The sequence below is a fragment of the Neopsephotus bourkii genome, unplaced genomic scaffold (genome assembly GCF_033783945.1).
Source record: "Neopsephotus bourkii isolate Nb327-2 ecotype Australia unplaced genomic scaffold, CSIRO-AGI_Nbou_v1 NB_518, whole genome shotgun sequence".
Classification (NCBI taxonomy): Eukaryota; Metazoa; Chordata; class Aves; order Psittaciformes; family Psittacidae; genus Neopsephotus; species Neopsephotus bourkii.
The window spans coordinates 1063346-1088821 of NW_026901019.1; the positions used below are offsets into that span (position 1 = coordinate 1063346).

Here is a 25476-nt window from a genome sequence, read left to right on the forward strand (position 1 = left end):
AGCCCAGATCTGTGTGGGTCATTGGCATCCTCTGTGCTTTTGCTGGATAGGATAGGACATCTTTGTATTCTCCATTAGGTAAACTATCGTGAAATGAGATTGTTTGTTTTCTGTCTGAATCACCTGGAGGTACCAAAGGCAAACTTTGAGTGTAAAGCATCATCTCCTAAATATTTCAGATGTCATGTACATGAGTAAAACAGCAGCTTTGCAGAGGGTTGAGTAGATAAAGTGCTTTACTTTTCATCTAAGGAAGAATAATGCTTTTGTGAAAACTATCCTTTAAAAGCAAGACCTGGCCACTATCTGACTTACAGTAGCACTGAACAGAAGGGATATAGCCCCATCGTGTTAGGTTCGTGAAAGATACTAAATTTCATGGGACAAGACTAGCTAAATAGGGGAAAAAAAGACTTGAAATTAGTGGTGCTAGCACCTTAATAATGTTAATCTGGCACTGCAAGAAGAAAGTCACCACTTAAAGGTTATTTAGCAAGTAGCTGTGAAGCTAGGACTGAATTCTGGTCTCCCAAATCATATTCCAGACTCCCAGGTGCAGCACCGCACCTCTGGGCTACCAAGTGCAACTGTCATGTCCCCTTTAAGTCCTGCTGATGTATCTTGGATTTAAAAATAGGTGATTTTTAGTCTCCTGCACATCTATCTCTGAACATTTGTCGTGGGTTTGTTTTACATTCTATGCTACTTAAAAGATAGCTTGTACTTTGGGGTGATTTTGGAGGCTGATGCGCTTTATTGCACTTCCATTTCAGTTGTCTTGATCTGTAGCAAAACCTAATTGCTCTGCATCCCCATCTAACTGTCTAATAAGATTAATCCTGTTTTGTGTCTTGATAATGCCTAATTAAGATAATTTGTCTTCACAGTTAAGGACTCCAGGGTATTACAGCAAGCTCAGATTCGCCGCTCTGTGAATCTTAGTAGTTAATCTATCCTTCCACAAGCAGAGCCAATGCAGTTTGGTAGCTTCAAAGGGCTAAAAATCCATTGCAAGGCAGTGATCAGAAAGAAGAGTTGCAGACCTCACCTTGAGCTGTGGCTGCTTGTCTGAATGCAGACAGATACAGCAGGAGAGAGACCCTTACGTTGCCCTTAGCCTGCTGCTTTCCTTCTGCTGAAGGAGGGCACCCTGAAATGGGTACTAATAGCACTTAATTATATGTGGGAAGGCAGCAGCAGGAAAACAGATGAGCATTTGATCTGGCTTCACCCAGCAGAACACCGAGTGCCTTTATGAGCCCTTCACTAAAGTGGGAGTTGAGACTGGAAGGTCACACACACTCGCTTCCCACTCTGTACCGCACAAAAGTGAGTGTTACCTGGTACAGACAATAAAGAATAAACTTCTGGTCATCATTATATAATTGACAAGAGCTTTTGTGAAAGTTCTTGAGAATCCACAGCCTTTTCCTGTTTATTTTTCCCCGTTGTGAAGCTCATTTCTGACAGCCTTTTGGAACTGGAGGCATCAGAAAGCCAAAAAGCTTTCCTTGTGGGTGGTTTCATGGCCACTCAGAAGCAAAAAGGGACTGACTCTCTGCAGACATTCTGCTCTTGAAGCTTCCAGGTTTGTAAAGTCTGGATGAAAAGTCACATCCCAGTTAATTAAATATCAACAGCATAAAATGGAATGACTCAAATTTTGTTTCTGGATGTACATTAAAAAAGCCCCCAGAAAACTGATTTCTGGGGATCATAGGGTCATAGTCTTACAAACATGAGATATTTTAGTGGAAGATTCCCATCTCTTTGGTTCCCCTGTCACTTGGATCCTGAGCCCCTGCAGTGGGAAGGTACAGGGCAGCCTGGGACTAGGAGAGGCATGGCATAGCACCCAAGCTGGAGTTTCTGGGTAGCTGGTGCAAGGAGAGGGGAGTACAAGGTGGAATAAGCACCTAGCTTAATAGTAGACTGTGCACATACAGGATGCTCTGCATGGCAGGAGACAGCAGAGTGAGACCAGCAAGTAGGACTATTTCCATGGAACATAGCTTTTAATTTGCTGATAAAATTACAGGGCAGCATGAATGCATCCACTTAGGGCAGAGAAGCCTATAGCAAAGTGCCCTATGCTGTAAACAGCGGTCATGCCTTATGTTTGTTGTTGTAATTGGAAGCCAATTACATTATTTCTCTCAATGCTGGCATACTTAATGAGGATGCCAATTAATTAAAATTCTCTCCTTATTCCATTAGCAAAGAAACAAGTTAAGGCTGCAGTGGCTCGGTTCTTTTCATAGCAGCGCCCCTGGCTAGCCATAGAACAAGGGACATGTCATTTAGGCTCTTTGTTCCCTCTCTGTCATGCAGACAGCCTGTGGCCTGCTTCATAGCAAACATCTATCTTACAAGTTGCAGAGTACTACTGGGGACCATATTAGCTTTAACCAAGCTAGTCTAGCTGCAGGAAAGAAGCAAGCTGCATTAGTCTCTCTGGAGCTCAAGCTGCTAGGCTACTTGTGCCTAAAGGATGACTTCTGTACATTCAGCAAAGTATTTATATCTCTATAGCATGACAGCAACAAGGCAGGTGTAGTGAATAGCTACAGTTCTACTTGGACAGGCAGGGATACTCAAGTGACCCAAACAGGAGCCAGAACAGGTTAGGAAGGAAGATGTCTGTTGGTGAGGTGCTAGCATTACATCACGAAGAAGCTGGGAACAAGTGACAAGTTGCTTTGTGTTCAGAGTTAACCTGTGTGTCAGCTAAGGTAAGTGGTAAAGAATTTATCATAGAATGGTTTGGGTTGGAAGGGGCCTTAAAGCTCATCCAGTTCCAACCCCCTGCCATGGGCAGGGATACCTTCCACTAGAGCAGGTTGTCCTGGCAGAAGTCTGAGGTCTGCTCCACCACCATAGGTTACGCAGTGGGGCCCTGCATCACCATTCAGCAGAACTTCTCCAACCTCAAAGCACACCCTTAATTTGAAGCACGAAGTCAACAGAATCAAACCATAGGGCTGGATTGAAAAACTTCACCCAAGGACTGTGGAATGTCTGGCAGTGGAACAAGCTGTGCTGCAGTCCCACTATTTATGGGTGGCTGTTTTTAAGTGTTCAAAACGTTGCAGAGTAAAAATAATGCCAATGGCTCCATATATAATTAAAGCATTAGTAAGCCACTTCACCTTCATGCAACCCCTCTATGTAATTTGAGATTTCACTGTGTATTTTTAGCTGTGGAAGTTTATTGCAGTCAAGTTTTAAAGTTTGTGTTAAAAAGCTGCATTTTCAGAAGAGTTAACTTTCTAAAGCATTAAATAGGAGGAAAAGTCTCATGTTTGATGCAAAGGCAGCTCTATCTTACTTGCTCGTGGGCCGCCTTGTGTAGATGCTACATAAACATTGTCAAGTCTGTTCTGACCACATGACACAAGCCTACTAATAACAAACAGATGCAGAGCTCAGTGCTGGAGCTGCAGTGATGTACTAAAGCAGTTGTGATCAGTCATGGGCATATAACGCTTTGGATCATGCTGGACTTCTTTCCATATACATAGGGAAACCAGCAAGCTAATCTTAAACACAGTCTGCCTTCTGTAGACTTGGGAGTTGGAAGAAATCCTGTGGAGACAAGAACTGCGAGAGCCAGCTCTTCCTTGTCAAGCAGCTGTGTATTTTTGTCCATAGTGAAGCCAATAGGACTGTACAGAGCCAGAACTCGCTTTGAACGTCCTTCCGATATGGAAGGGGAAAACACAAACAATGTCCTGGCAGGAGCTAAACAAAGCATTTTTAATAGGAGGCCATGGAGGAAAATTCATGAGCTACTCTCCATGGCAACATCTAGGTTCTGTCACGTTTGCTGCCTCCACTCTCTCCTCCTTCCCTTTCTCTTCTCCCTCTCCTACCCTTCGGCTCCTGCTGTTCTTGCTCAAGTCCTATCCACATTGCTCTCCATGAGACCTGACATTTGCTTTGCCAGCAAGGTGCCTGCACATCATGATGTTCCCCCCTTGCAGCACTGTTTGTTACATATGGGGTTCAGATTTTCAGTTTGAAGAGGTGCTGCCTGGAATGAAGCAAGCCTCCTGTTTTCCAAGCTGTCCACTGCTCCTGCTCTTCTTCCCTCTCAAATCACTAAAGCCACCTATCCACCCCCTTGCAGTGTATTTGGCAGGGGTAGGCTTTAGTCTGTATGGACACTGGGATGGGAAAGAGCTTTGCCAATGGCTATTTAATTAATCTTTAGCCTAACCCCCAAGCCTTTAAGGTGTTGGTCTAAACCACCATCATTTCTTAGAGAAAACCAGGTAATCGCACTGAGTTCTAGCTTACTTCCATGGCTGAAATGAACTACAAGGGGAAGGATGTAGTTGACATTGACACTCGGGCTGCATGTCCTCTTGGGTAGGACACCTAAGCCTTGCTGGCACTGCAGCACTACATTGCAGTCTTGTTTCTTGAAATACAGAGAACATAGAGATGGCAAGCCCCAGCACCTACTAACAGGTGAAGAATGTGTGTGTAAGTGACAGCTTCCGTACCCTGGACTAAACAGTAGCAGCATGAGTTCATCAGTATTGTCCAAGTGAGAAGGCCACAGACACTTCAGCTGGATGCTCTGCTCCAGGAGTGCTGCTGTGTGCACCCCTTTTCAAAGGGACCTGTTTGACGAGTGGCTCTGTGTCTTCTGGTGCTTGCTTTGAGTGCCTCTGAGGGAACTGGGTGGGAATATGCTCTTGGCAAAGGAGCACATCTGGCCATGGAGCCTGGCCCAGTTAATCAGAAGAGGTTAGCTCCCTCGGGGGGACATGCTCCAGCCTCCACTTTTGCTGCAAACCAAGAATTCACCGCATGCCTCCTGCCCGCAATCACAGCTCTCAGCAGAAGCTAAGGCCCTGACAAGAGCACTGTATTCAGACTGTGAGAGCCATAGTAGATCCCACACAGGTACATCAAGTATTCTTCTGAAGCAGCCTTTTCTGTCCAGAAAGCTTGGAAACAGAGCTCCCATCTTAGAGGGTTTAGGTGGTACATCTGTGCTAACAGGTTCTCTTGGTGCAGCCTAAGTCCTAGTGAATTCCAGCCGAGCAGAGACTCAAGGCACTGGTGAGGATGCGCATTGACCGGAACACTGCCAGGGGGTTGTTTTTTGCTGCTGTTCTCTCAAGCAAAGACACAAGCAATTGCTTTAGGAGACTTCAGCAGACAGTCAGTGTTAATGCTTTGCAGCTTTACTTCATTGTGTTGTTATCAGTGCCCTTTCCACAGCCCAGCCCTACCTGCCTAAGCAGAGGGGAAGCCTTTTGTGCACCAGCAAATGCTGCTATAGCCCTTTCTTGGGCAAGTTTTAGTAGTTCTCTTTCCCTCATCATAACTGAAAGGACTAGAGTTTAGCGTATGGATTAATGCCAAAGATGGGAGGCTTCCACCACTGAAACAATGCCCTACAGCTCAAATTAGGGTATGAAATTGTTCACAGCACTTAGGAACCAACAACGTCTTGACCAATAGATGCCATATATGAACTGAGGAAATAACTACAACCCTTTCTCACACAGTTTTTCTGACTCAACGCAAGCAAGAAGTAGCACATCTCAGGAATTTTCAGCACATCCCCATCTGCCTCACGTGCCTGCCAACACTGGTGACAGCTAATAATCATTGCACTTAAAAGAACTCAAAGGCACGTCAGACGTGTCCCCACACAGAGCACCCACCTGACACAATACAGCTACACAGGTGGATCTGCTCCCCACAAAACACACACATTAATTACATCCCCCACTGTCGATCCAACAGACTTACTCCCACAGACACCTCAGATCTCATTCCTGTATGCTTACCTGTAGCTTTGCTCCAATTCCTGAGTTATAACATGGCCCTAGTTTTCCCTCTGGGAGCAGGAAAGGAAGCGCCACACCTCTGCCTTATTCTCAGCACTATATAATGTCCTAAATATCCCCAAGCTTGTGGGAAGAGGAAGGGATATTTCTCAGGTCCAACCTATCTCCAGGTTTTTGTAGGCTAGGGATCATCATCATCATTGTCATCATCTTCACATGCTGCTGCCCTGATTGCAGTGATTTGGGTTTCTGCTGTTCTTGCACCTGTAGCAGGACCGCTCATCAGACGTGGTTTCCTTGCAGCACAGATGCTTGCTGTTGTGAAGTTTCAGGTACCTGGTAGTCAGTGGGAAGCCCACTAACCAGTTGTCTGTGTGCCTAAATCACACTTACCCTGTGGCCATCGGTGTCTTGTCTCCCTCTGGTTTGCACCTGGGTTCCAACCACCTCTGATGTCTCTGGGGTGGTGCCATCAGAAGCGTGCTCAGAGCTGGGTCCTGCACGTGAACTGTGCCAAGCCCCATGTCTGACTGAAGCTTTTGCAGGAGTGCCCAGGATGGGCCTTCTGGCAGACAACTAAAAGGAGAGGGAAACTTCTCATGCAGCTTAAGATATTCTGTAACACAGTCACTGCTGCACTCAGCATGGAGGAGACTGCTCAGGGCTTGACCTCATGTCTTCTTCCACCCAGGATAAGCAACCCAAACAGTGTGACCCAGGAGGGCTCTCTCCAGGGTGTGAACTTTTCCTCCAAGAGGAACCCCAAATTATTCCTCTTGTGCTATTTTGATGTACTCTGTAGGGCCAGGAGTGGGTGATGCTCTTGGGAAGGCCATGCATATATCCATACACACGCACACATTGCAGCATAACACCAGAGAGGAGACTTGATCCTGCATGATAACAGACTGGAGAGGAGAGAAAGGGCAAAACCCCTCCACTGTGTCTCACTTCATAGTGTTATCCTGCAGATAACACATCCCCTGCATGTTCAATGGGTTAAACTGTTGGAGACAAAAAGCCTTCCATATTTACTGGTGCAATCTAAAAATACCCTAATTCTGCTGACAGCAAAAGCAAACACAGGCTCCCAGGGGCTCTCTTTCCTTGCCCAGCCCTGTGTGGATGCCTCAGCTGGCTGACACTGCCCCATGTGAGATGAGATGAGTCAAAAGAGTAAACTCAGATTCCCATTGCCTCCCAGCCTGGCCCTGAAGCTGCTCCCGAAGCATAAACCTCAGCTCCCACCCCCCCTGTACTAATTACTGTGATACAGAATAATCTCAGATTTTACTGTGGTTTGGTTAATTTTCATTGGGAAGATATAAGAAATGCTTGCTATAAATTACTTATGCTGGCATATGGGGGCTTTCAGTTTAGATCTGCTTTCGATGTCAGCAGTTTGTGTGTTTGCTGGTTACACTGGCAGCCTGAGACCTTTTGGGGCAGCTGATTTATTTGGCCAGCATCATCCCAGCTGCAGTTTGTGTACCAAGTTTATGATTTCCAGGCCATAGCTATTCAAGTGTCTGAATGCTTGGACAGGAGGGGAAATGGTTTGGTGCCCCAGCTCTGACGCAGCCAGGAGCTATCAGCAGATCCAGCTTGCTTGCCTTCCTCCTCCTCCTCTCCACCTCTCTGCTTCCAGATGCAAATGCTTCCATATTCGGCAATGTGTGACTACGATGGCTTCTTAAGGGGAAAACATCTACCTTGGCAAATGCATTTCAGAGTCTTTCTTCTGCTTCACATTTTAAAGCATATGTGAACTAGAGCAAAAACCCCTCCTGTTTTATGCCTGCTGGCATGTCTCAAGTCTTGTATTTAAAAATGCCAGCAGCCTCCCAAAGTTAATCATAGTTAATACAGAAAATGCACTGGCATTGGGAAATGAATTGGCTCCCATGAGTAGGAAAATGGCCTGAAGGGGGAATCATAAACCAAGGTCCATGAGATTTTAATCCTAATTTCTGTATCAGTTCCCTGTCCAAGGAAGGACAGTCAACTGCTTTGTTTGCTTTATTCCTTTCTGAATGGGACTGGCCATTACCTTAGTCACGGTGGTGTTTAGGGGATTAATCAGATAATTCAGCAGCTCACTAATGATGTAAAAGTCTTAAAAGCTTCACTGGAAGGATTTGAAGCTGTAGCTTAAGAATTATTGCTCATTTGTGGCCTTTTTTTGGGTCATAACATCTTGGAAGAGTTAAAAGTAAGGCGAGAGGGAAAGGTTTCCGTTCTCATTCCAGAAAGACATGCATTTCCATTTGGCAAGATGCTGTATCCTGATGGGAAAATGTAAACACGCAGTCTCTGATCTTGCCTCAATCCATATTTAATCTCAGAGAGTGCTGTGGTGTAACTTTGCAGACAACAGCATCACAAGCATGGGGGAATGTTCCAGGCTTCCTTCTGCTTTGGAGAAGCTGTAAGGGAAAAATATGTGAAGCGGGGCAGAGATCTCACATAAAGCCAAATGGAGGACACAAAACACATGGAAATCCACGGGAGAGGAGGCTGCCCCTCTCCTTGCCATACAGCTGTCTCCCAGCACCCCAGCAGCGCTCCCCCATTCCCCTCTGCCCTGGTGCTGCTCCAGGTAGCAAAGAGAGCAGGAGGGAGCAGATGGAGCCAGCGGCAGGAAGGTGAATGGGGTTTCAGGAGCTGGTGGAGCGTTGGGAAGATGCTGGAGTTGAAGCCTGCAGAGGATGGCGAGATTAAAACCAGGCTGTAGCCAGCCTTCACCAGCATTCCAGCATCTTAATTGCCTGGTATCCTTGTGACCTATTGAGGGCGATAAAGCAATGGAAGAGATTACCTCCTCCACCACCCTGGCAGTGCAGGATGAAGTGGTATTTTGCTCCTAACCAGGTCCTTCTGCTCTCTCTGTCTGGTGAGGGCTTCTAGAAAGGTTTAAACCGAGTGTTGCCTCCCCATCTTCAGTTAAACCAAGGGACTCCCTCCTTCCTCCTAGTTTGACAAGGCACTTGGGGGGACTGAAGATCACATACAGTCACACCTTACAGGGTGTTTGCAGGCTTTCATCTTGTGACAGGAAAAGGGGTAATGCTTATAGAAACCATTGGACATTACACTGCAGGATTTCTAATTCAAGACATTCGTTAAAGAACGCATCTCACAGAACCAGGTTATCCAGTACGATCCACATTGCACCTTTGTACCTGCCTTAGCCATGCTGTATTTGTATAAAACCCCCAAAGACAGGTCATACTGTTAAGAAGTGTTGAAATGCATACACGCATTGTGACCCAACCTCCTGGCCAGCAGCTCTCACACTGTAGGGGTCAGCAACAGTTTCTTCTGCTCTTCGCCTGTGTGTTTCTGAAGGTTGGTTGTGGGACAGACAAAGCTTCCCCAAGCTGCAGGTTTCGGCTTGCCACGGGCTCAGGACATCACCTGCAAATAGATGATCAGTGTATTTGGTACATTTAGGAAGAACCTTTGCAAAGGATGCTGTGGTGCGGTTTCCTCCCCTACTTTAACTTCCGTGCATCAACAAGATCCTTTCATCCGAATTGCCATAGGAAGCCCGAAGGGTGATTGTATGTTGGTTTCAAGCAGAGCCACAGGCTGCAACACCAAACCGCCTGGCTTTATGGCTCCAGCCTTGGTTTAGCTACTCCTGCTTTGTTTAAACACGCTCTCAGGTAATTTGTGACTGGGGAAGGCGTTGTGCAAAGATGCGGTGCCACATTAGCATCCCTTCTGCTTTGTGTGCTCCTTCCAGAGCAGTACCTGTGAACAGGAACAGACTGACAGACCTGCACAGGTTTCTAGGGCCAGTCCTGCCCTTAACTCTGGTGCAGTTTTTCATTGTAGAGCTTCTGTGCAGTAAATATTCTCCCCAGGAGAGACCCACCAGACAAAGAAAAAGGCAGACTGGTATTTCCACAAACACATCAGTCCCTTGCAACCTGCCTACAGTGCATCAGTGGGTACTGTTGGGTGGGGAGCAAGGAGCCAAAACCCAAAGAGCTTATTTTCTGTCCTGGTTCGTATCAGTGTAATTCAATGGGAGAAAGTAGTGTGTTCAAGTGAGATGTGGCTGTGCCTCTGTCCTCCTGTGTTCCCAGCACTGCAGTGGGAGCACAAGGAGCGGGATGCTGTAAGTCTAAGTGATGTCTAAGGGAAGGAATAAGTGATGTCTAAGGGAAGGATAAGTGATGTCTAAGGGAAGGAATAAGTGATGTCTAAGGGAAGGATAAGTGATGTCTAAGGGAAGGAATCTGGCACGAAGCCATGGCTTTCACTGGGTGTTTTGTTGCTGCTCTCTCCCTAGGAACGTTTGTCTCCGCTTTCACCGTGCTGTGCGGAGCCCGGACTGACCTCCCCGACAGGCACATGTGTTGTGTGTTCTGGCTGAACATTGCTGCTGCTCTGATTCAGATCCTGACAGCGATCGTGATGGTTGGCTGGATTATGAGTATATTTTGGGGGATGGACATGGTCATCCTCGCAAGTAAGTACTTCTGTCCACACTGGGGTTGCTAATGCCTCTGCAAGCCATCGGGCTGTAGGAACGAAGAGCCACAGGATGGGCTCTGCAAGCCCACCAGAAACACAGCAGGCTGGGAGGTGATTGGGGCTGAGCCCTGTGACACATCTGGAAGAGCCTCATGGGTTAGATCTTCCTTTCCCCTTTATGACATGGAAAGTGCAGGAAGGGATGAGGCCCCCCCAGCACTGTGACTGCTGCTGTCCTGCCCTGCTCACTTCTGTGTCTGTGTTTGAACGAGAAAGCCCTTTCTCCCTGCTGACTCCAACTGCATCAGTCTGGTCAGTGAGACCTTCCCTTGGGCTGGTCCGGCTCTCAGGGAGCACACAGGGCCATCTGTACCCAGAAAAGCCCTGGGGGCTCTCCTGGATCCTCCCCAGAATACACTGACCCAGAGGCTTTTCTTGATGTTTGACACCAAGATCTTAGGCTGAGGAGGAGTGTTCAGCTACTTCCAGAAGGGTTTCCCCTACACTCCTTAAGGAGCATCCAAAACATCAATTTAGGGGAAGAAAAGAGGAATCCTTTTATAAGCATACAGAATTTAGGTCACCCAGTTAGTATACATTACCAATCTAGAATACAGGATCTGTAGCTTTGTCTGCTAAAGACTTCTATGGGTGTAAAAGTTGTATCATACCTATATTGTATCACAGAGGATCAAGGTGACAGCCTCACCTCCAAAGCCAGAAGCAGCCCACAACTCAGGGTATGACTGCACCCCAGTCCCTTTCCAAAGGCTGCCAGAGGCTGGTGGGCATTGCCCCAAACCAAACAAGCCTGACATCCTTCAGGCTGGCAGGGCAGGCAGTTCCCAAAAGGAAACACTTCTCCCAGAGGACATTTTACCAAACAGCTTTTGCTTTTTGGTTGGAAGGGGCTCCACTTTGTCATCATGAAATGGAAAAACCCACTCACCAACCCCCTAATTGCTGAGCCAGCTTCAATTTACAGGCTGAGTTAAGGGCAATCCCCATGAGGAGCAAGCAATGGATGCTTAAGACCTGAACATAAGCGAGGCAAAAGGCTTTCCTCAGCTCAAAGGCACCACTGCCCTTTGTTTTTCCCTGCAAACCACCTGCCAAGTCTCCTCTCAGGTGTACCCACAGAGCAGGGGTAGCCCAAGCTGTTTCCGAGGGTAGATTGTCAATCAGTGTACATCTGTGGTGTGTCTTTTAAGAACCTGCCCGATCTGTGTGTACCCCCATAATTGCATGTTCATAATCATATGCTCTCCTGCTGTTCCTCTGCTGGATAGCCTCCGTGTGCAGTTTGCTGTTTGGCAGGACCCAGGTGTGCAGTTGTGGGGAGAGGCAGGAAAGCATCTGTCTGGATAAGGGGCTATAGCTAAAACCATGACTTGATTTCCTCCATGGTCCTGTTCATGTGTGTCCTCCAGGTAGAGTGGCTGGAAGTCAGGAGGGTCTTACTGTAGGTTTCCCAGTTTGGTTTCTGGGGAAAACCATGCATCTTGGAAGTATTGCCCCAAAGCTGTGCCCCGCACCTTGCTGGACCCCACCAGTCTGGGAGGCAGAGGGTGGGTGAACAGCACGTGATGGGGGTGGTTAGGCAGGAGGTCCCTAACCATAGAATCATAGAATAGTTAGGGTTGGAAAGGACCTTAAGATCATCCAGTTCCAAACCCCTGCCTTGGGCGGGGACACCTCACCCTAGACCAGGTTGTTCCAAGCCCCATCAAACCTGGGCTTGAACACTGCCAGGGATGGAGCATTCACAGCTTCCTTGGGCAACCCATTCCAGTGCTCCACAGTAAAGAACTTCTTATATCTAACTTGACCTTCCCCTATTTAAACTTAAACCCATTACCCCTTGTCTTATCACCACAGTCTCTGATGAAGAGTCCCTCTCCCGCTACCACAACAGTACTTCATCCCATCCCCTCTGGTGGCAGTCGAGAAGGTTAAGAGGAGTCAACATGTCTTATGTTAACCAGCTATACATAATCTGACAAGTTGCAGCCCTCGGCTGTTCCTTGCTGTCTCATTAAATAGCTGGTTTTTAAGTTTACTTACCATGCAGAGAAAATAATGGCTAAAGAAAGCAGCTTGTGGTTGGTGGAGAATAAAAGGAAAAACCTCATTTTTCAATCAAAGAACAGAAGTGATCGATTTCTCCCAGCTGGATCAAACGACCCTGTCAGACCCCACATGGGTTGGGTTTTCATGTTTTGTGTTCGTGGTAAAAGCCCCCAAAACGGTAATAACTCTCAAATGCAACAAATAAGACGTTCCATTTAAAAACACTGCCAGGAAACAGTTTGCTTTGGTTGGGTTCTGTTTGTGTGCAAACTACTTGATGGGCTAGATGGAAATTGCACCCGTTTTTGCAATTCAATTGCAACTTGAGTCTGCGTGCAGGTGGGAAATAGTTCAATATGAAATGCCTGCCCACCTCTGGTCTTCCTCACCTTGAGATGGCCAATTCCAGGCATCCTTGAGAGGGTACCATACGATTTTGATGGGCTAGAGGAGGGCACAGGGGGTGATTGGTTAAGCTGATGGAGGCTATTAGTGAGGAGAAGAGTGGAAAGCAGCTGGAGCTCGGGGGCCTGTTCCAGCTTTCACTGAGGGGGTGAATCAGGATGGATCCCCAAGTCCATGGATCAGAACCTGCCTGCCTGTTAGCTGGTAGAGAGTTGGGGGGGAGTTAGGGAGGCTTGATGATGTCTTTCATCTTCTAGTGCTAATTCTCAGCTATTAAAGGGAGAGCTTACTCCAAGGGAGAGATCTGGGGATAATATAATGCTGTGTTTAATAAGAAGAAAACAAGCAGAATTATATGCCAATCTGGTATACTTCAGTTCCTATAAGCAATAATCAAACTGCGTCCATCAAGTGATTGCATGCTTCAAGAAGATCAAAAGAAACTAAGTAAGCTCGTGTTTGTCCAGAACAAGCTGTCAGACTCTCTTGATCCTCTTCTGTGGCAGAGGGATTCATTCTGGGTGCTGGTGGCCATCCATCCTTCCCAACTTTGAGGCACTGACATGTTCTCACACAGGGAGAGGTGGCCTGGGTGAAAACGCACTTGAGAACTGTGCTCTAAATGTGTTCTCCTGACTGGGAATGATACATGGAAATGTGTGTTGAAAGGTCCCTCCTGCATCCAGCTCTGCTCGGTGTTCCCATTCATGGCTCAGTGATGGACTGAAGGGGCTTACCAGTCAGCTACAAGGCTATGTATGGATGTGTGAGGGCAGTGTATGGATTCAAGCAAATCAAAGAAATGGACCGACAAATGAACGCTATTCAGTCGAGACAAGCTCAGGACACTAAGGAAGGTTTATAATCAAGTGCATAAGTACCCATTAGGGAGCAACTTGTATTTCAGTTTTCACAAGCTGCACGAGAGTGAATTGCTGTGGAGGGAGCAAACACCACGAGGCAGGGAGGAGCAGAGCCTGCGGGATGTTAACTGGTCCCCTCACCTTTATTAGCACACATAAAGATGCGTTGAGGCTCATGGCCAGCTTTGGAAACTGTACTTCACATGGACAACTTGGAGAGAGCCCAGAGGACCAGGAGACAGCGAGCAATGAAGAGGTTCAGCAGGGCAGTAAATGTGAGAGGGCTGCAGTTTAGACTAAGGCAGACTTAAATAACAGCAGGGAAGATGTGAGTGGAATTAGGAGATGTTTTCCCTCTGGTAAGGTCAAAATGCTGAAGAGGTGACACGGCAGGATCTGTTCGCTGTCACTGGAAGACCCCAACAGCAGGTAGACCCACATCTGTCACAAGCGAAGCGGGACATGGGAAGAGATCAATTGACCTCATAGAGTCCCATCCAGCCCTCATCTCCTGTAAGGTGCCCTTTAGCAGAAGGAAGATTAATTGAATGCAGTTTTGCTGTCACACTTTAGTTCCTTTTGGCAGCACAACGGCATGGGTCATTTTCTCTGCTAATTTAAATGGATTGCCAGCTGGCCCCATTAAATGCCACAGACATCATCTTCAAGCAGCCGTTTGGCTTTGGGAACTGTCCTTCTCTTTACGCGCTGTCCGAAGGCAAAGGTAGATACTGAATGCCTTTGAACAAAACAATCTGGACTCTCCCCTTGCTGCCCCTTTGCCGTGGCTGCATGGAGCTGAGGTGAAACAGAGCTAATTGGCTTGCCAAGACAAACTGGAAAATGAGCCTCCTAAGGCTTTCCGGGCAAGGTTCCCTCTGCTAATGGCACACCTTGTCCCCAGCCCACACAGCACATGTCTTCATTAGCTGCGCTGTGCAGAGCGAAGGCAGAGGAATGGCCCTTCCAGGAACAACCCCACTCCACAGAGCTTGTTATAAAAGGGTTTGTGCCGTTTCTTGACAGAAATAGCACGGAAATCAATGCAATAATGTCACACTGGGGTGGCACAGGGGACAGAAGTCAGGGACTGTTTGTCCAGGCGTTGTTTTGCCTCTAATGAATGTAGCCAGAGTCAAGTGTGGGCTTGTGAATGAGCCAAGGTGCCATCACTTGTGGTACCACAGGATGGGGACTCCTGCTGCAGCCCCTGCTCCTACAGTGGGCAGCTGGCTCTCAGGGACTGATTGCCAGCCAGTAACAATAGATTGCCTGCAATCTCGCTGTCTGCTTGTCACTCCTTTGCTAATTACAGCACTCAGACCTTGCCAGAAGCAGCAGCAGATGATTGCGTGGTTACGGTAGGCTTGGGCTACAAAGGGCTTTGGAGAGCATCACTGAGCCTCTCTTCTCTGCAGGGCATCTGCTAGGGCAGGTAATGCAGCTGCCCTGGGAAGGAAAGGGAGCAGAAAGCACTTGAGAGACACCGAAGAGAACAACATCCTAACCCAGCTGGTAACCCTTCATGAGGTGAAGGGGATGCTGAGGACAAATTGCCCTCTTAGACACATTACTTTTTCTCTTTTTTTTAACCTAAATATTGCTGTTCCCCAAACCATGCCTGAGGGAAGCCCCTACCAAATGCTGCGGTAGGGTGAGTTCTTACAGTATCGTAGGGGTATGGAATACCACCAGGGTCATGCTGCAGCATGCAGCCAGGCTGAGGCACGCTGTGGCTGTAAATCACCGGTGGGCACAAGCAAGTGGTGAGCTGAAAAGCAGACGAAGGTTCCTCCATCCTCCTTAAACAAGAGCCCCAAATGAATCAATCTGCTTTGATTACAAGGATTTTAGCATTTAGCCCTGGTGTGAGTGTCTGGTGTAGAGCAGCTGTTCCCTGTTTGCTCTGCAGCCCTGATTTACTCGTTCTGTTCTGGTTCTCCACGTGTTTCGGATATATTGTCTACAGTTACATTTCTCCCTCTCTCTTTCTTTCATGTTCCTTTGCCTCCTTTTGTTCACCATCAAAGTTTCACAAGGTAAGTTTGTTTCTGCTCTTCCTTCTCCTACTCTCCTGCCCTGTGGACAGCAGCGAGCATCAGGCAGGACAAGCTGTTTGGGATTCATTTTGGTCGGTGTTGCCCGCTCCCAGCCCAAGTCCAGTTGTGCCTCTGTATGTGTGTGTGTGTCGCCTGTCTCTGTGTCTGTCCCCAGGGACCTGTTCTTCACCCAGCACTGAAATGCCCCTTGGGCTGCCTCAAGGAGCAGGGCAGGGACCTGTTTCAGCCTTGAGAGCATCCCAAGGCCACCCTCTGCATGAACCTAGTCCCTGTGGGACAGCCTGTGCACAGAGCGGTTTCTTCTCACCTGAATGTGACTTGCAGTGATTTACAGAAGTGCAATTTCAAGCAAACTTGATTAAATCCGCAATTTTGAGCACAGATCCTCAGACCAGCTTAATCTTGGTCCCAGAGCTGTCTGCTTCACAGAACTGCACCTTAACTGTAATACAGGTGTACTAAGGTGAAGCTGCTATGTACAGAACAGCTACCCCTATGCAAGAAATGCAATAACTGTTTCCATATATAAACTAATAAGTCTGAACTATTTTAATAAGTTGTATTAAATAAGTTATATAACTATATTAAGAAGTTTAGCATAGGACAGGTCATCTTTGTCATCTTTTGGCTTACTTTGGTCATGTAAGAGATACACAGGCTCAGCCACTGCAACTGGCTTCCAGCTAGCTTCAAAACTGATGGCACAACTGAAAGGATTTCTATTCTATCTTAATAAAAGCCATGTCTGTGCAAGCAGGTTAATGCAAGCATAACCCAGCTTGGTTTCTTTAGCTAAGGATTTATGGTGTGGCCCAGCTCTGGTCCATGTGGTTTCTTTACTGTGCTCCCTAAACAAATTAAACCTGTGCTGTAGACAAGTGCATATTACAGGTTTCCAACCGGCTCGTCTTTCATTCAGAGCTGATGCACACTTAGGTCATAAATGTATAAGAAACCCTCATTTTTCCCCTAGAAAAAGCTGTTTGAAAGACGTGAGACTCTTCCTATTCAGCTGCACATGATGGACAGCAAGGCGGCGCAGGGTAATGCGTGCTGAGAAGTGCCATTAATCTCCTCCTCTGCTCCCTGTGCTCATTTAGCAGCAGGAGATCCAGGCTGCCCAGGCTGGTGAATGCATGGACTGTTCCACAGGACAAAGTTCATTTGCCAGAGCCAGTTCTTAGTTCAGCAAAAAAAACCCTTAAGGACAGAGGTTGTGGTACCTGCTGCTGTTTTGTGCTCAGCTTTAAGGCGCTTACAGAAGCCTGACATAAGGGTTGGAAAGAAGGATTTAAAAGCATTGATGGAGAGGTGCTTGAAGAGCTCCGTGAGATGTGAAATCTCAGCCTCAGTTGAAAGGCGGGGTATAAAACTGGCAGGCTGCCTATGTTGTTTAAAGAAAGAAAACCTCCAGGTTTTTAAAGGTTTCTAGATGAAAGATCTGCGCTGCAGTGAAGGTAAGGACGGTTTGTTTTCTCCTTTAAAAATGAGATGTTGTGCATTGAAACTACCGTAGTGACAATCCTAGCTTCTGTTGAAGAGAAAGCAGGTGAAGCTTCAGATGCAGTCATTGCAACCACCTAGCAAAGGGTTGAAAAACCCCATGTTCTTCTTTTTATCCTATGTCTACACAAGAGCTGCAGGTGCTCTCCTATTGCCCTTCCTGGCCCTATCCCCTGTAGGGGAAAGGAGCCCCTCTATGGGGACATCCCTATGGGATTTGCAAACTCCCCTCAACCACTGTATACGGGATAACACATAAAGTGTGGCCCCAGAACCCAGGGCTCTGCTGCGTTGGCTGGGAGATGCATTAAACCTCATGGCCATGGGAAGAGGAGGGGTTGTGAAGGAGACAGCATCCAGGCAGTTTTCCAGTGCCATTGGCTTTGCTGCTGAACGAACACCTTAGTTTTCTCCAGTTCCACCGGATGGCTGCTGTGCCCCCACAAAAGCACCTGTAGTTCTGCTGGGCTGGAGCAAAGCAAGTGCATAACAAGGCAGGAGAGCATCATTAGTGAAAGGGCCCACAGAGGCATGCTGCGGTCCATGTTTGAACTCTGACATATCAGCCTGTGATTAAAGGCACCCCCCTTCTCCCGCAGGAGATGTTTGTTCACCTCCACAAACTACAGTGCAGATTGGTTGCTGCTGGGGAGCTCTGCTAGCAAAAGGCAGCACAGGAACAAAAGGGTAGATAGGGGAAACCAACCTCCTCCTACCTGGCACTCCTCTGGAAGGACAAGGTTCTGACATAGATCATTAATGGATATGCGTGTCGGATGCACAGCCACCAGGCTGCCAGGCCAGCACTTGGGAACAGCAGTAAATAAGGCATCCCCTATGCTGCAGAAAAACACATTCCATAAAGGCTTTATGTTACTAGGCTGGACTGGAATTAGTGGCCACCAGTACCTCCCGTGCCTTTATAGCATCCTCGAGCAGATGTGCCTCTGCCCACGCCAGAGCTGGTGGCAGCAGGCACCACAGCAGCAAGGCTGCCTTCCTTCCTGTGCCCAGGAAGGTGGTTGCACCCCATGGCTAAAGCCAGGCAGGGCTGAGCCTGACCAGGGCAGTGCCCCTGTTTTCCCATGGAGTTTGCCACTCCTGGTGAACCAGGCTCACTTGAGGGTTCTTGTTAGGAATTAACACTAATCATGTTCCCTTCCCCTCCCTCCTCACAGGCTACAAGGAACAGGGGATCCCACAGCAGCTGTAGTGGCTGGGACAAGTATGGTCAGAGAGACACGGCGAGAGATTTCCTTTGGCAGCTGTGGGCCACGGACCTTTTCATTACCCTTTGTCTTTCTTCTTCCTTTTGTTTTGTTTCCTTCTGTCTGAACCTGGTCCATCTGCCCATCCAGCAGAGCGGAGGTGCAGAGCATCCGACAGAGACTTGCACTGATCCCATTGAGCAGCAGAGATGGGGCAAGCACGGTGTGGGGTAGGACTGGTCCTGGCCAGCACACGATGGGCGGCTGATGAGGAGGAGAAGGATGGTGCCAGGAGAACGAAACACCCTTGGCAAAGGGGCTGGAGGTGCTGCTTTCTCTCTCCTCCCAGTAGCTGAAGATGTTTTGCCTCCTTTTTATGCTCACTGTTAAAGGAAACCGGCTGCAGACATCGAATGCCAAGGAGCTATTCAGAGATAACGTCTACAGTATATAAGAGCAAACCAGTTGTACTTTCCCCCACCCTGAGAGTCCATCCTTGACTGCTTCGTGGTAGCAGAGGGCTCAGCCCAGCCTCCCCTGCTCACTGTATATATGATGCTCAATGAAGCTCTGTCCGTGCAGATGTCTTGAGGACCGTGCTTGCTGTAAATCATGCTGTGCTGATGAAGGGACTGAGGCCATCCCCTGCTTCCATCTGCTGGCACTATGTGATGATCAGACCTCCCACCAGACCTGGGGGGACTTTATCTAGCAAGGGACCTTGCCAAAGGCTTCTGTTGTAGAACAGTACTGGGGGAGCCAAGAAAGACTTTTTCTCCCCTCCCTCTGAAAGAGACTTGGTGGCAGTGTCTCCATGCTTTGGAAATGGATCCCATTGCAGCCCAGCACGTGTTCCTGGCTGAAGCAGCATCCCTGCTCCACTTCTCCAAGGTAAGTATCCGGAGTTCGAGTATCATGACCGGGTCTCAGCAGCAGTCCTGGCTGGAAGGCCCATGGCCAGGTGGGGTAAGGCATCCAGGCAGTGACCACTCTGATCCTGGCTGGGTGTTTTAGCAGGGCCAAGGGGGACGTGGCTGCTTTTCCACTCCAAAGAGGTGGCAGAAGAGCTCTCATGCAAGAGGGCAAAGCTGCTGTCGCTTGGGGAGGGTCCTGGCCAGATATTAACAGTGCCACTGTAGGTGACAGACAGATCACTGCAGCTGAGGAACATCCATGAGCAGTAGATGAACAGCCTCCAAAGCAATAACTCAGGCTGCATTTCTTTTGCCTCACACCCTCAGCAGCGGCTCATGCTGCTGTGTTGACCAGCCAGAAATAGGTATTTAGCAACTACCCTGTCCCCAAATGGGGGTGCTGAGCTCAGCTGCACGGAAAGCGAAGATCTATAACATGGTGCAGGCAGGAGAGCTGCTCGGTTGTAACTGCAGAGGAAGACAGATGAAATAATACCAGCTTTTAGGGAGATGAGAAGACAGATGAAATAATACCAGCTTTTAGGGAGATGAAAGCCACGCAACAGAGGCAGCAGTGAGGCAGGTTTCACTGGGAGACAAGCACCAGTCAGTGCTTCTTGTTATCCCAGCGCTGGAAGCGCTCAAAAGGAAAAGCAGCACAGTTATCCTGACACACATTGCACTGCAGCGTGGCAGGGTTACCTTGCCTTGCCAAGGAGAGACTTGCAAGACAGCAGCACTTTGAGAACAGTCAACTCTTAGTAGGTCCGTGTTGGAAAGATGGAACCCGAGAGCCATCCAGCATCTGTGTTAAAGCCAAGGGATGAGCTCCTCAAGGTTACCATTGCCACAGCAGTCACCCAAAGGGTTTCTGCTCATGATATTCAATAACTCTATGGCCATTTCTACCAATAGGACTGGTTAAGAGGTGGCTGCTCAGTGACCTGTGCTGTAGCACTTGCAGTTCTGTGGCTTGCAGGACTGTACAGATGTTACTGAATTGAGCTTCATCATTTACTGTGAGACAGAAAAGCCCTGCTCCTTCATTTCCCACCTGGGAAGGGGTAAAGAGAATCATAACCAGAAGCAAACAGGAGATCAGTAGTTGGAAAACACCTTCCCAAGCTGCTGCTGTGCTGGGTGAGAACCCTTTTTTGAGGTTTACAAGTGTACATCCTGGGCTCCATCTCCAAATGTGTACATTTACATGTGTACATCCCACACAGATGTGCAGGAGCCTCTGCAGATGTGGCTGGCAGGTTTCCCTAGCCCAGCTGGTAGAGGTGTTGGGAAGAAACCAGGCAAAGCCTCTGGGCATAGAAGCTCAGAAACGTGAGCAGCTCGACGTGGCTTATGAACAGCTTGTTCTGCTCCCTGTGAAGATGGATTCACATCCTTCACGTGTGATGGATTCACATTAGGAGATGGATTTAAACACCTGGTAGACAGGGAGTGCAGGAAGCCTCAGACTGGAGAGGCTGGCATTAAACTGCCAGAAGTCACATCTCCTGTGGCATCAGATGTACAGGCATCAGACCCAGCACCTATACAACAGGTCCCCCTAGGAAGAAGAAGGGGCAGGATTAGCTCCTTGTCAGCATCTCCAGGGTTTTGCTGGCCTTTTGGGCCATGTTTGGTGCTGTCTGTCCCCGTGCTCTAGTGAGGATGGGAGAATTGGATTAGTGGAGGAGGGCTTGTATGGAAATGCTGCCCTATTCAGGAGGCCCACAGGTCTCCAGAGAGCATCACTTCAGTTGTGCCTGTGTGCTGCCCACATCTATTGCATAAGAGAGTTTGGCACCAGCAGCCCTGCACAGGAGGGGTGTGGGGTTTATCATTTACCTTCAGGGTCTATGAGAATACCTTATTTTTGCCCTACCAAATTGGTGAAGCCAAGCAAACAGCCAGCATTCAGAGGCTCCAGCATCTGTCAAATGAACAGCCAGGATGAAAGGCCTTATTTCTGCCTGTCGTGGGGATTTGCTTGATGGATTTTAATTAGCACCAGACAGATTCCCACTCTCTGCTTTAGGACAGGAGCAATTTCATAGATTGCCCTTGCTACAGGAAGCAGGCACCAAACTCTTGTTTTCCCCAAAGCTGCCCTGCTGCAGTGGTAATGCTAATAAAAACCTCTGCTTTCTGCAATAGTCCTGATTAAAACCAGCCCCTGAGCCCAGGGGTGAAGCACAGCTCACTCTCAGGCAACAGCAAGCCCCTCAGCCTGGCTTCAGGTCTCCCTGTGGCAAGATGTGGGAGCTGTGCTGCAGTGAGCTCAGAGGCTGAGCTGCAGGAGGGGTTTCAAGCCTTTCTTTGGGGTCAAAAGGGAGCTCTGCTCATTCCCATCCCTAACACCACACACATCCCAACTGCAACTGATTTGTCCTCCTCTCATAAGAGGCTAGAGCTTTGTGCCAGGGACAGACCAGGTAGAGCCCATCCCCTCAAGGAGCCCATGATGTGGAAGCTGGCAGCAAGCTGGAGGTACATGCGTGGTGCTTACAGTGCATAGAGCAGTTTGGGTTGGAAGGGACCTTCAAAGCGCATTCAGTCCAACCCCCCTGCAATGAGCAGGGCCATCTCCAGTTGGATCAGGTTGCCTGGTGAGAAGAGCCATGCACTGAAGACACAGGTAGGAGCGCTAATCCGGAGCTTTCCTCTCCATCACCAATGCTTGTGTTTCTCTTTAGGGCCAAACTCACCACCCAGCGCTCTCATGCCTCTGTCTGGAGCACCATAGGGAAAGGTCACCTCCTCCAGGACACCCACCACCACCGGATAACTCGCCTCCCACTTGCAGGAGCCCTGCCATGACCTCCCACCAGTGCCACACCACCACCGCAAACCAGTCCTTGTCTCCTTGCTGGCACAGCAAGAGGTCACAGCCAGTGATCGCTTGGTCTGGCTGAAGGCACCCGGCAATCCCAGCAGCATCACCTGCTTTATAAATGTAGATGTTTTCGATGCAAGTTTTACAGCTAAAAAGAGCGATAGTGGGTAATGAAGAATAAATGCAGTTGCTTCCCCCCCATCTGCCAACAGCACAGTGTTTGCTGCTGCTCTTTCTGAAAACCTCAGAAGGAAAGAAGGGCTTTAATGAAATAGTTCCTTGGTACCTGAACCCAGCCAGGCTGAGCAGCTGGTGTACCAGTCATTGGAAAGCAATTCCAGGTAGGAACCAAGCCAAATGTGTTTTGAAGCGTGTGGCTAGTTGTAAACCAGTCTCATTCTGGGTCAGCCCAACCATTTCCATGCATTCTTGATTCACCTGAGTCTGATGGGGTTGCCCAAATGCACACTTATCATGGAAAAGGTGCTAAGGCAGACAGCTCCTGCCATCCCAGCCCTTTGCCTGCCTGGCCACACTTGCTGCGGAGGGCCAGCATCACTCTCAGATGTGCCTGGCAATCAGAGCCAGGAAGGTCAATGGGGCTGTGTGCCATTGAGTAGGGTGTTGGACACAGGACGTGCCTCCCTCTGTGCCACATCCTGTGCTTCCTGAAACAAGGGGCTGCCCATGGCAGGGGGTTGGAACTGGATGATCTTAAGGCCCTTTCCAACCCAAACCATTCTGTGTTCCTCCCTACCTGCATCCATTGCCACACACTTCATTAAAGATCCTCCAGTTGTGTTGGAAGCAGCCCCTTGTCGTAGTCTCACCGCGGCGCAGCGGTATCTGAGCTCCATGGACAGGAAACCAAAGAGTCATGGGCTCATTCTTCAGGGGGCTGTTTTATTCCATCCTTGCCTCCTACGTGTTCTGGGATGTCCCTGCAGTTCACATGCATGCACACACTCCAGCCAGGGCGCAGTTCATTACTGTGCATCCTCTAGAAGACACCACCAAGAGTTCATTTAAAGCCCAGGCACAAGAAGAGCTGTAAGCTTGGCTGGATCTTACATTCCTCCCAGTCAAAAGCAGTAGTTTCTCCCACACACTTGCTAATCCCTTCATGATAACACAGCCCTGTATTGTCTGGCTGACTTCATGCTCACACACACAATGGCTTTTCAAGCCGTGCTGCAGTTGGTTTATCCCTTAGAGGCGCTCCATATCCACCCATCCATGGGGCCAGCACGCTGCAAAGCCCCAGCTGATGGTGGCACCAGCTGAACCAGGGTTAGTGACAATGAGCTCCCCAAGAGCCTGTTCCACCCACAGGCCATCCTTCCTCCTCTTGTCATCCATATGCATAACTAAAGCCAGGCTAAGATTCAGTCCTGCTTCTCCTGCGCCCACCCATCATCCAAAGGGAAGTGACACCCCCTTTTCCCCCTCCACCGAAGCTGTGCAGTGGGATGAGAAGGCTTCACGTGCACTCTAGGACTATCAAGGCAGGAGGAGTTCAATCCATCGTCCAGCTCTGAGGATGCTGCCTGCAGGCAGGTCAAAGGGAATGGGCACATTTGGGCTTGGGATCAAAGCAGGAGGTTGCCTCCACTAGCACTGCCTGGAGGTGATGGCATCGCTGCCCCAGGCACCCCCTTTCTCACCCATCTCATACATACAGGCACTGCTGCATGGGAATATTTGTCCATCACTGGCTTGAGTCCATGTTTTCCTTGGGTTTGGCCATGCTTGGGTGTATCAGTCTTTCCCAGCTGAAGCAGGGAATAGGTGCCTGTGCCATCTGCATCCCAGTGATGAGCCCACCTTTTGGTTTCATCCCAGAGCCCAAACCGAGGGGTTAGAGAGGACCACTTGATGCCTGTTTGTCTCACCTAGTATTGGCTTGTGACTTGCTGTGTTTTGATACTGTGGATTATTACTATTTTTTAAGTTAAATATATTCTGTTGCTGGACAGCTGGGATGCAATGCAGTCTTTTTTTTTATGTAGCCTGGAGAAACCTCATCAGATCAAAACAGCCCTCATCCCACCGGCATCTGCATCCGGCAGACACCAGCTCACACCTTCATCACCTGAGGAGAGGAGGCAGGGGCCAGGACATGGCTTGCTTAAGGGATTAACCACCCAGGGCCTTACAGGGGGGCGGATGCTGGTGAGGAGCCTTCCTGCACCTCTGAAACAGAGACAAGGGAGGGGAAGAGCCCTGCTGCCCTTCCCCTGTGCACACATGTGCCAGCAACCCTTCTCGCCTGGGATCTCCATGTGGGTTCTGCACTTCATCCAGGCACATTATCCCTGCTCCCCGTGTGAGAGCAGCCCCACTGCTGCGGGCTCAGCCCTGCATGCCTGTGCACAGCAGCTCTCGGCAGGGGATGGATGCTCCTGCAGCACCCCAAAGTGCCAGCGCCTGTTGGGAACCACACTGGAGATCCCATCTGGGCTTGTCAGGGCTTCCCTTGGCCTGAGACAAGCAGGGGTCTGAAGCCTCCAAGCAATTGCTCATTCATACGAACAACCACAGCCTTGCCTCGTAGCTTTGACCCCGGGCACGGGCACACAGGCAGTTGCAGGCTTGGATGCTTCCCCTCTGTAGGAGGCTCCTTGCAAACACAGCTTTACACAAGCAGGTTTGTCCAGCACCAGCCATCCTCTGCTGGAGACCTCTCCCTCCCCATCCAGCCCCTCCGTGCAGCTCAGTGACATCTGCTGCCTGCCCAGAGCAGGCTTAGGGCTGGCCCCCATTCACAGGCTGCCAACAGGCAGGGCAGGGATGGAGAGAACCCAGCAGCACCCGAGGGGGCCAGTGGAGGAGGCAGAACATCCCCAAGAGGGAATTCCAATGGGAATGTGCCCATGATCCTCACCCTCCATAGCCCCAACACAAGGGCAGTGTTTGGAGACAGAACTGGGGACATCTGAACCGCACAGCACAATGCTCCTGACAGCAAGAGACCGAAGGCAAGCGTGGCCCTGGGGAAGTGGGAGCTGGCACTCACCCAGCCAGGCTGGGATGGCCCTGGTCCATCCCAGCTCAGGCCATCAGTAACTGACCCCATTGCTGACACCCCACAACCGGCACAGCCAGCCCCATGCAGCTTGTCTTTAAGGGGAATGGGGAAGGGGGAGGACACAGACTGCTGTGTGCAGCAGCACCGGAGGCAGGGAGCCCACCCATTCTGTGCCTGACCAGTGAGGAGGCTGGTCCTGCACCCCATGGCTTTGAGGGATCCGAGGGGAGGCTGAAGGCTCCACTTCACTTGCCTCATCCTCGTTAGGCTTCGCCCCTCAGCATATGAAGTACTTTGGGA

The 25476-nt window shown here is 49.1% G+C and overlaps 1 protein-coding gene across 2 annotated transcripts in view; it reads left to right on the forward strand.

Moving 5' to 3' along the window:
• The window catches only part of STUM (stum, mechanosensory transduction mediator homolog), a 43101-nt gene extending 20754 nt beyond the window's left edge, over nt 1-22347 (forward strand). Inside the window, exons 2-4 of one of the 2 annotated variants that reach the window (XM_061350502.1) lie at nt 10111-10297; nt 18373-19295; nt 22009-22347. In XM_061350502.1, the coding sequence (XP_061206486.1) occupies nt 10111-10297; nt 18373 (188 nt within the window). In that variant the 3' untranslated portion in view covers nt 18374-19295; nt 22009-22347. The remainder of the gene's footprint in view (nt 1-10110; nt 10298-18372; nt 19296-22008) is intronic. The other variant, XM_061350501.1, reaches the window with a different exon arrangement.
• The last annotated feature ends 3129 nt before the right edge of the window (nt 22348-25476 follow it).